Here is an 11,330-nt window from a genome sequence, read left to right on the forward strand (position 1 = left end):
CTCCCTCTCTCTCTCTCCCTCTCCCTCTCCCTCTCCCTCTCCCTCTCTCTCTCCCCCTCTCTCTCTCTGTCTCTGTGTCTTTCTCTGTCTGTGTCTTTCTGTCTGTCTTTCTGTGTCTCTGTCTCTCTGTGTCTTTCTGTTTGTCTTTGTCTTTCTGTCTCTTTCTTTCAGTGTCTCTCTGTCTCTGTCTCTCTTACTTATTTTCTCTCCATCTCTTCATGCCTCTCAGTCTCTGTCCTGTGGGGCTCAAAGGAGTGATATTGGAGAGAAGTGGATGCATGCGTGAGGAGAGAAGTACATTCTAGTTCCTTTGAAAGTTCAGAGGAAGCTGGGAAAGTCCTAAAAGTATGCACTTTGGGCTCTGAGGGTGACTCAAAAGCACATGATGGGCATCACCAGTATTTCCAGCTTGGCCTTGGGGGAGGGGCGGAAGCCTGAGGGAGCCCAGGGAGTTGTCATGGCCCTGGAGGTAGAAAGGACTCTGGAATCAGCCTCAGTCAAGTGTTGCATTTCGGGGGGAGACCACTGGTCCACAGGGAGGCATAAGTAGCAGAGCTGGGGCTTCACACCTTAAGTCTCTGGGCTTTTGCCCCTCAGACATCTAGAGGTCTTCTTTCTCTTCCCTGTCCCTCTTTCATCTTTTTGTCTGTCTGGCTCTCACCCTCCCTGTCACATGCCTCGGGAGATCCCATGAAGGGGGACTAGCAGACACCTCAAGAGAGAACCTGAACTAAGGGCTCCCCTCCAAAGACCCAACCCTGCTCTACATGTTTCACATTCTCGTTAGGATAGAAAAGGGAAACGGATAGCAAGAGAAGCTTGGAGTGACGGCAGAACCCCAGAATTCAAAGCGGAGGGTTGGAGAAGCCATGGGTCAGGGGCTGCTGAGAGAGACCTTAGCATCCTTAGAATGGACAGGCGATGGGTGAAGACACAGACAGGAGAGAGAGATGAGAGGGAGATGGGGCCAGAGGCACATGGGTGACCTCCCGAGGGGTCTGGAAACCCAAGGAAGAGATAACGAAGGGTCAGAGACAGAGAAGTGGAGATGGGAACAGAAGCAGAGAAACAGAGTTCAGGAGAAAGAGACAGAGAAGAAAGGTAAAAAGAGACAAACAAAGAGAAGAGACACAGGAGATAGACGGACGGAAACCAAGAGAGATGGAGGGAGAAAGAGAGGAGGGGGAGAGGGAGAGGAAAGATGGAGAGAGGAGAGAAAGGAAAGTAAGAGAGGGAGGGAGGAAAGAGAGGAGGAGGAGGAGGTGAGAAAAAGGTGGAGGAGGAGATACCTGTTGTTTTTAGCCCTGGTCAGACCCTATTTGGGCCCTCCAGTCTAGGAAGGGCCTTGATGAGCAGGGTTGATCAGAGGAGGTGACCAACCTGGTCAAGAGAAACCTTGGGGGATGTGGGAACTGCCTTCAAGGGCTGTGACATGGAGGAGGATTCCACTTGTCGGTGGCCTCAGTAGGCAGGTCTGGGAGCTAGGGCTGCCAGGGGACATTGAGGCTGGATGTCCCAAGAGGTGCTAAGCTAAAGGAACCCATTGTCAGCCCAATGAGGTGATGTATTAAGGGCTCCTCTCAGGGAGGTGACTGTGCATCTTGGCCTCTTGAGGAGAAGACTCGGGACCTCTCATGAGGGGCTTGAGATTTAAAACTGGAAAGGGCCATAGAGGTCACAGAATCCAACCTTTTGATTTGACAGATGTGGAAACCGAGGCCTGACGAAATGAAGTACCTTGCCCACATTCCCTGGTAGTGTCAGAGACATGATTTTTTTTTTTTTTAAATAAAACCCTTACCTTCCATCTTGGAGTCAATACACAGTATTGACTCCAAGGCAGAAGGGTGGTAAGGGCTAGGCAATAGGAGTCAAGTGACTTGCCCAAGGTCACACAGCTGGAAAGTGTCTGAGGACAGATTTGAACCTAAGACCTCCCGTCTCTAGGCCTGGCTCTCCATCCACTGAGCCACCCAGCTGCCCCTGGGATTTTTTTTTAAGAGCAGGAATTCAGATATCACTTATTTGGTCCCTTCATGGTTCAGTGCAGGAGTTTCAGAGTTTTACGCAACATCAAACATAAATAACCTCAAACAATAACGACCCCCCCAGATTTTTCTGATGCTGACGTGCCAACTGTTCAAGCTGAAAACCGAGCATTTCTTCACAGCATTGTACCTGGTGCCAGTTGATATTTTAAAGCTGGTTTCAACTCACAGCATTTGACGCATGTTTGAGTCCTTCTCCATTTAGCTGAAGATGTGAAAACAGTGAGATGTGAGCTAAAATGGTTTTTCCGGGCCCCAAATAAGGTGTCGTATTTATAACCAGGCCCCTCATTTCTCTTAACACACAGAATTTTTAACTGCCGGGTTCTAGCTAGAGGTGTTTCCATAAAAAGCCATAAGATGCTCTGGGGATTGTCTCTTGTCTAATGACCGTTTAAGCAAACACTTTCCTTCAAGTATTTGTAAACAAAATTCCCGACACTCCATATAGCTTACTGGAAATATTTCTCTTGGTTCCGTCCAATTGAATGCTTTATCAAGGAGGAAGAAGACTCATTTTCCCATCAGGGATGAGATTTTGCTTTGGAATACAGGGCATCGCCAAGTTCTGGACGTACAACACACAAATGCCCAGATGCCAGAAGACAGAGAATTAGCGAGCTTATTTTCATTCAACCTAATACAATAACGCCATCCAGCTCTTCTGCGTGTGGCCTCTCTGTGTTGACATGTTCTTTATCATCTCGCGTTCCTTTCTGGGCTGGAGCTTCCTCAATGCCATCAGCCTTCTTCATCCAAAGACGGACACTCCAATGGGCACGCCATCTTGAGCTTGAGCTGTTGACCGGATGGCTGTGCTCATCATCATTGCTGTCGCTGATTGCTTTAGCTGCCTGATCGGCCTGCATTGGCCCCAGTTTTTCAGGGATGTCTCCAATGATTTCAAATTCCACATCTCTTTTCTAGCTTGTCCCTATGGAGAAGGTTGACTGGTAATGGAGAATCCTGAAGGAAAGCATCTGATTTGAAGCCTGCAGCCATGTTGATTTCCAAATCCAGATCCCTTCTTCTTCTGGATTTTTAGCTTCTCTTTCTCCCTCTCCTGAAGATCTCAAGATGGTTCCTCTGCCATCTTTGGTCTGTCCATTTGGCGCCGCCATGGCAAATATTTTCTTTTCACTCTCTTGTCCTGTAACATAAGGCCTGTGACTTTGTGGACATCCATTTAGCTCGGGCTTGCTGGCACAGACAGAATGAAGAGGGTTGGGAGGCTCCAAGGCCCAAGTAGTCTCTCTGGGATCTGGCTGTTGGTTCAAGATGATCATTCTCTACCTGTCTCTTTTTCCTGATGACATTTTCAAACCTTCCGGGACTGATATTTCAGCCTAGTAATCACTGCATTAGTAGTAGTGATTGCAGGAATGATCTTTCCACCATCGATTTGATATCAACTCTACCCTTTGTACCATACCGAAAGTAGGCCCCCCAAAGGTTTGCTGTGGAGCTAACCAAATCCACTGCTCACAGGACGTCTTGGGCCCGTGTGAATTCAGCTTCCTCACCTTTTTTCAGCCAGGTGAACTCTCAAGGTTTCAACACTGGAAAGAAGACATTCATAGCTCTTGATGCCCTGAACCAGTTGGTCTTTTAAACCTAAGGTGGAGTCATTTCGTTGATCTGCTGTGTTTATTTCTGTTTTTTTTTTTTTTTTTTTTTTTTTTTGCTGTGTTTATTTCTATTTATTATTTATTGGCTCTTCAGTCTAGTCCAGTGATGGGCAAACTACAGCCCCCTAAAATGTTCTATGGGGCTGCATGACATTATTCCTAATCTGATGAATACAATGAGTAGGATACAATACAATGAAACTTCGAAAGAGTTGCCTTAGAAACAGACTGATGGAGGAGCATTTCCTTTCCTTTGGCCCCCTCTTTAAAAAGTTGGCCCATCACTGGTCTAGTTGAATGGCACAGGAGGCTTCCTTTTCCTTCACAGTTTATCCCCTGATGACAGATATCTGATGTCCTCCTTGAGAAACCGGGTGAAGAGTTTAACTGGATCCTGTCCAGCTGGGTTAGCCCGTTGTCTGACATCACCACCATCAGGTGCTCTTGCTCTGGGGTCCACACCGCTCCAGGATCATCTGTCAGGGGAGATTTCCAGCTCGGCATCTTCTTCCCCTACCAGCTAGTGGAATTAATATTTTGCCCACAGAATACTGTGAATAGGTTGAGAAGGCGTGTTGGGAATCGGAAGGGAAGGGAATATTTTCTGCCTTGGTTTAGGATGGCATTCATGGGGCGCCATTTTTGCTTGTCCTTCTTCCTTAAATCAGCCGTGGGCCACATCCTGCTCACGTGGTTCTGGGCAGCTCTGTTATGGCCAATGGAAACTGCCCAAAGAGTTCTCCATTGTAGCTGGGCTTCATGATGCTGCCCATAACATTAGCTTCTGGGAAAAGGGGCAAATGCTCTGCTTCGTGAACTGTGCCTTCCACTTCCTCCATGCTTCTTTGGAAACACAGCTGCCCGGCGGGGTTGCCCACATCACGGCATCCAGTTCATCGAAGCTGCTGAGCACCAGGTTCTCGACGCCCACAACAGCCTCTTTGGGCCAGCAGCCACGGGGACCCAATCGCAGAGCCCTGAGCGGGGAGAGGCCCTGTGTCTTGGGTAAATCTCAAGGGTCTTCTGTAATTTGGGAGCTAAAGAGAGAAAGCAAAGAATTCAGACATGAATACTGAAAGAAAAAAGAAACACGCAGAGCCAAGAGTCCCCAGGAGACTTCTCGAGCAGCGTGGACACCGGCCTTGATGTCTGGGGCGGGGGGTGCCTTGCTAACCCCGCCATCACCCTGATCTGTGCAGGTGGTGCCTGATGGAGCTAAGTGGAGCCCCTGGCTCAGCAGGTCCCACCCGCCACCCAAAGGTCCTTACCTCCGAGGGCTCTCCAGGGCTCCCTTGTTTCCCCATTTGTTCCTGGGTTCTAGAAGTCCTCTGGATCTCATTCGCTTTCTGGGATCTCTGCTGACCACACTGTCTACACTGAGCCACTGGGCAGGCCTAGGGGACCTGGTTCCCTGCCCCAGGGGAGTCCTAGATCCCAGCCGGATCTAAGCTCTCTTCTGGGACCTTCTCTGAGGGAGCACAGTGTGGTGGGGTGTGTGTGTGTGTGATAAAGGAAACAACTCCCAGGGGAAGTGGGCAGCCCCAGGGGGAGGCCAGGGACCTTGGCGTCCTTGGCGTTGGGCCTTCCTCACAAGGGACACAAAACATTGGAGCTGTCCCACAGCAGAGGAGGCCACCTTAGGGAGTGGCAAATCCCCCCTCCAAGGAGGTCTTCGAGCCGACTCTGGATTCCGGAGGTCTTAGGAACCCCTAAGATGATGGGGACACTGAGGCACAGCGCCTTGGGGCTTCTCAGTTCCAGATGGGACTGTCCCTTCCAACGCTGGCTTTCTGGGAGCTCATCTGGGCTGGTCCCCTCTGAATCCAAGCCAGAGGAAGAGAACCGGCCCCCCAGAACCCAAGTTTCAGTGCCAGAAGGACCCCGAGGGGCATCCTTCAAGCACTCTCCCAACAAGCTGTCACGCAGCCCCTGCTCAGACTTCTGCAGACAGGCAGTTCATTCTCTGGGTCCCATGGCAGCCCTTTCCACTGTGGGGCAGCTCCGTCTGCTAGAAACTCGTCCCGAGTTCAGGACCAAATCTGCCTCTTTCCTCCATCCAATCCTTCGTGGTTGGGTTGAGCAGAACCACACTATCTAATTAATCACATCTATTCAACTACCATCTCTCCCATCGCCCACTGGGGGCCAGGCTTGTCTTAGACCCGAGGGAGGGAGGAAAAACCCGTTTAAGGGCCCGCCTTGTGCAGGGACAGTGCCAAGAGCTTAGTGAATATCTCCTTTGGTCCTCATGTCAAGCTTGAGGGGTGGGTCCCATTATTATCCCCATTTTACAGTTGAGGAACTGAAGCAAGCAGAGGTTAAGTGACTTGTCCTGGGGCTAAGAGAGGCTGTCCTTGTGTCCTTATGGAGCTCATCCTCTTCTGGAGGATACACGGGAATGCGGAGAAATAAAGACCAGGAAACTGGAGGGTTTAGAGCTAGAAGAGACCTCAGAAGCCATCTGGTCCAAACCCTTCATTTTACAATTGGGGAAACTGAGGCTCAGGGATTAAGTAACTTGCTCAGGTTGATACAAGGAGTAGACTGGGAAATGGAATTTGAATCCAGATCCTTTGACGTGGCACTGTGGATGGGGCACTGGACTTGGGGTTAAGAAGACCTGAATTTTGACCCTTATCTAGCTAGGAATCCCAGAAGCCTCCAGTACAATCTGCACTTTAACAGAGCCCTTCTATAGCTCCCTGAACAAGTGGCTGTCCTGAATGCCAGGCTGAGGTGGTCACTGAGCAGGGGGACAACCTGGCCCAACTGAGGTGAACCTCAAAAAGGCTAATTAGCAAAATTCAATAATGCAATTCAATAGATATTAAGCACCTGCTTGGTGCCAGGCATGGTGCTAATGGTTTATTTAGCACAGAGTAGGTCCTTAATAAATAGCTTATTTAGCACAGAGTAGGTGCTTAATAAGTGTTTTAATTAGCACAGAGTAGGTGCTTAACCAATAGTTTAATTAGCATATAGTAGATTCTTAATAAGTGTTTTAATTAGCACAGAGTAGGTGCTTAACCAATAATTTAATTTGCATTTAGTAGATTCTTAGTGGCTTAATTAGCGCAGAGTAGGTGCTTAAAAAACAGCTTAATTAGCCCAGAGGAGATGCTTAACCAATAGTTTAATTTGCATATAGTAGATTCTTAATAAGTGTTTTAATTAGCACAGAGTAGGGCCTTAATAAATAGCTTATTTAGCAGAGAGTAGGTACTTAAAAAGCAGTTTAATTAGCACAGAGTAGGTACTTAAAACAGTTTAATTAGCACAGAGTAGGTGCTTAAAAAGTGCTTTAATTAGCACAGAGTAGGTCTTTAATAAATAGCTTATTTAGCAGAGAGTAGGTACTTAAAAGCAGTTTAATTAGCACAGAGTAGGTACTTAAAACAGTTTAATTAGCAAAGAGAAGGTACTTAAAAGAGTTTAATTAGCACAGAGTAGGTGCTTAATAAGTGTTTTAATTAGCACAGAGTAGGTACATAAAAAACAGTTTAATTAGCACAGAGTAGGTGCTTAAAAAGTGTTTTAATTAGCACAGAGTAGGTCCTTAATAAATAGCTTATTTATCACAGAGTAGGTACTTAAAAAGCAGTTTAATTAGCACAGAGGAGGTGCTGAATAAATACCTTACTTAGCACAGAGTAGGTGCTTAAAAAGCAGTTTAATTAGCACAGAGTAGATCCTTAATAAATACCTTATTTGGCACAGAGTAGGTGCTTAATAAGTGTTTTAATTAGCACAGAGTAGGTACTTAAAACAGTTTAATTAGCACAGAGTAGGTACTTAACAAGCAGTTTAATTAGTACAGAGTAGGTCCTTAATAAGCTTATTTAGTAGAGAGTAGGTGCTTAATAAGTGTTTTAATTAGCACAGAGTAGGTATTTAAAAAGAGTTTAATTAGCAAAGAGTAGGTGCTTAAAAAGTGTTTTAATTAGCACAGAGTAGGTGCTTAACCAATAGTTTAATTTACATATAGTAGATTGCTAATTAGTGGCTTAATTAGTGCAGAGTAGGTGCTTAATAAGTGTTTTAATTATCACAGAGTAGATATTTTAAAAAGAGTTTAATTAGCACAGAGTAGGTGCTTAAACAATAGTTTAATTTGCATATAGTAGATTCTTAATGAGTGGCTTAATTAGTGCNGTGTTATAATTAGCACAGAGTAGGTCCTCAATATATAGCTTATTTAGCACAGAGTAGTTGCTTAAAATGTGTTTTAATTATCACAGGGTAGGTCCTTAATAAATAGCTTATTTACCACAGAGTAGGTGCTTAACCCATAGTTTAATTTGCACATAGTAGATTCTTAAATATTGTTTTAATTAGCACAGAGTATGTACTTAAAAAGAGTTCAATTAGCACAGAGTAGGTGCTTAACCAATAGTTTAATTAGCATAGAGTAGATTCTTAATAAGTGTTTTAATTAGCATAGAGAAGGTCCTTAATATATAGCTTATTTAGCACAGAGTAGGTGCTTAATAAATAGCTCATTTAGTACAGAGTAGGTGCTTAACCAATAGTTTAATTTGCATATAGTAGATTTTTAATTAGTGGCTTAATTAGCACAGAGTAGGTCCTTAATAAATAGCATATTTAGCACAGAGTAGGTAGTTAATAAGTATTTTAATTAGCACAGAGTAGTTGCTTAAAAAGTGTTTTAATTATCACAGGGTAGGTCCTTAATAAATAGCTTATTTGGCACAGAGTAGGTACTTAACCAATAGTTTAATTTGCATATAGCAAATTCTTAATTAGTGGCTTAATTAGCACAGAGTATGTGCTTAATCAATAGTTTAATTTGCATATAGTAGATTCTTAATTAGTGTTTTAATTAGCACAGAGTAGGTGCTTAACCCATAGTTTAATTTGCACATAGTAGATTCTTAATAATTGTTTTAATTAGCATAGAGTAGGTCCTTAATATATAGCTGATTTAGCACAGCGTAGGTCCTTAATAAATAGCTCATTTAGCAGAGAGTAGGTACTTAAAAAGCAGTTTAATTAGCACAGAGTAGGTACATAAAACAGTTTAATTAGCACATAGTGGGTACTTAAAAGAGTTTAATTAGCAGAGAATAGGTACTTAAAAAGAGTTTAATTAGCACAGAGTAGGTACTTAATAAGTGTTTTAATTAGCTCAGAGTAGGTCCTTAATAAATAGCTTATTTAGCACATATTTGGTGCTTAATAAGTGTTTTAATTAGCACAGAGTAGGTGCTTAACAAATAGTTTAATTTGCATATAGTAGATTCTTAATAAGTGGCTTAATTAGTGCAGAGTAGGTGCTAACCAATAGTTTAATTTGCACAGAGTAAATTCTTAATTAGTGGCTTAATTAGTGCACAGTTGTTGCTTAATAAGTGTTTTAATTATCACAGAGTAGATACTTAAAAAAGATTTTAATTAGCACAGAGTAGGTGCTTAAACAATAGTTTAATTTGCCTATAGTAGATTCTTAATGAGTGGCTTAATTAGTGCAGAGTAGGTGCTAACCAATAGTTTAATTTGCACATAGTAAATTCTTAATTAGTGTTTTAATTAGCAAAGAGAAGGTACTTAAAAAAGATTTTAATTAGCACTGAGTAGGTACTTAAAAATTGTTTTAATTATCACAGTGTAGGTGCTTAACCAATAATTTAATTGGCATATAGTAGATTCTTAATAAGTGTTTTAATTAGCACAGTATATGTACTTAAGAAAGAGTCTATTCAGCACAGAGTAGGTGCTTAAAAAGTGTTTTAATTAGCAAAGAGTAGGTGCTTAACCAAAAGTTTAATTTGCATATAGTAGATTATTAATAAGTGGCTTAATTAGTGCTGAGTAGGTGCTTAACCAATAGTTTAATTTGCACAGAGTAGGTGCTTAATAAGTGTTTTAATTAGCACAGAGTAGGTCCTTAATATATACCTTATTTAGCACAGAGTAGGTCTTTAATAAATAGCTTATTTAGCAGAGAGTAGGTACTTAAAAAGCAGTTCAATTAGCACAGAGTAGGTCCTCAATATATAGCCTATTTAGCACAGAGTAGGTACTTATATAGAGTTTAATTAGCAAAGAGTAGGTGCTTAAAAAGTGTTTTAATTAGCAAAGAGTAGGTGCTTAACCAAAAGTTTAATTTGCATATAGTAGATTATTAATAAGTAGCTTAATTATTGCTGAGTAGGTGCTTAACCAATAGTTTAATTTACACATAGTAGATTCTTAATAAGTGTTATAATTAGCACAGAGTAGGTCCTCAATATATAACATATTTAGCACAGAGTAGCTGCTTAAAAAGTGTTTTAATTATCACAGAGTAGGTGCTTAATCAATAGTTTAATTTGCATAGAGTAGATTCTTAATTAGTGGCTTAATTAGCACAGAGTAGGTGCTTAACCAATAGTTTAATTTGCACATAGTAGATTCTTAATTATTGTTTTAATTAGCACAAAGTAGGTACTTAAAAAGAGTTTAATTAGCACAGAATAGGTGATTAAAAAGTGTTTTAATTAGCATGGGGTAGGTGCTTAACCAATAGTTTAATTTGCATATTGTAGATTCTTAATAAGTGGCTTAATTAGCAAAGAGTAGGTGCTTAAAGAATAGTTTAATTTGCACATAGTAGATTCTTAATAAGTGTTATAATTAGCACAGAGTAGGTCCTCAATATATAACTTATTTAGCACAGAGTAGGTACTTAAAAAGCAGTTTAATTAGCACAGTGTAGGTGCTTAACCAATAGTTTAATTTGCATATAGTAGATTCTTAATTAGTGGCTTAATTAGCACAGAGTAGGTCCTTAATAAATAGCTTATTTAGCACAGAGTAGGTGATTACAAAATGTTTTAATTAGCAAAGAGTAGGTACTTAAAAACTGTTTAATTAGCACAGAATAGGTGCTTAAAAAGTGTTTCAATTGGCACAGAATAGTTGCTTAACCAATAGTTTAATTTGTATATTGTAGATTCTTAATAAGTGGCTTAATTAGCACAGAGTAGGTGCTTAACCAATAGTTTAATTTACATATAGTAGATTCTAAATTAGTGGCTTAATTAGCACAGAGTAGGTGCTTAACTAATAGTTTAATTTGCATATAGAATATTCTTAATAAGTGTTTTAATTAGCATAGAGTAGGTGCTTAAAAAGTGTTTTAATTTGCACCAAATAGGTGCTGAACCAATAGTTTAATTTGCATATAGTAGATTGTTAATAAGTGGCTTAATTAGCACAGAGTAGGTGCTTAACCAATATTTTAATTTGCATACAGTAGATTCTTAATTAGTGGCTTAATTAGCGCAGAGAAGATGCTTAACCACTAGTTTAATTTGCACGTAGTAGATTCTTAATNAAAGAAGTTTAATTAGCACAGAGTAGGTGCTTAACCAATAGTTTAATTTGCATATAGTAGATTCTTAATAAGTGGCTTAATTAGCATTGACTAGGTGCTTAGCCAATAGGTTAATTTACATATAGTAGATTCTTAATTAGTGACTTAATTAGCACAGAGTAGGTGCTTAACCAATAGTTTAATTTGCACATAGTCAATTCTTAATTAGTGTTTTAATAAGCAGAGAGTAGATACATAAAAAAGAGTTTAATTAGCACAGAGCAGGTGCTTAAAAATGTTTTAATTAGCGTGGAGTAGGTACTTAAAAAAGATTTTAAT

General features: G+C 41.5%; 1 protein-coding gene and 1 pseudogene across 1 annotated transcript in view; one reads left to right on the forward strand and one right to left on the reverse strand.

Moving 5' to 3' along the window:
- The window catches only part of LOC123240713 (AP-2 complex subunit alpha-2-like), a 65,475-nt gene extending 63,283 nt beyond the window's left edge, over nt 1–2,192 (forward strand). Inside the window, exon 5 of the mRNA XM_044668433.1 lies at nt 2,113–2,192. Coding sequence (XP_044524368.1) covers nt 2,113–2,192 — 80 coding nt within the window. The remainder of the gene's footprint in view (nt 1–2,112) is intronic.
- Nucleotides 2,193–2,680: 488 nt separating this feature from the next.
- Nucleotides 2,681–4,180, reverse strand: LOC123240714 (annotated as a pseudogene).
- Nucleotides 4,181–11,330: the final 7,150 nt, after the last annotated feature.

Source organism: Gracilinanus agilis, chromosome 3, assembly GCF_016433145.1.
Source record: "Gracilinanus agilis isolate LMUSP501 chromosome 3, AgileGrace, whole genome shotgun sequence".
In the NCBI taxonomy this organism is placed as follows: Eukaryota; Metazoa; Chordata; class Mammalia; order Didelphimorphia; family Didelphidae; genus Gracilinanus; species Gracilinanus agilis.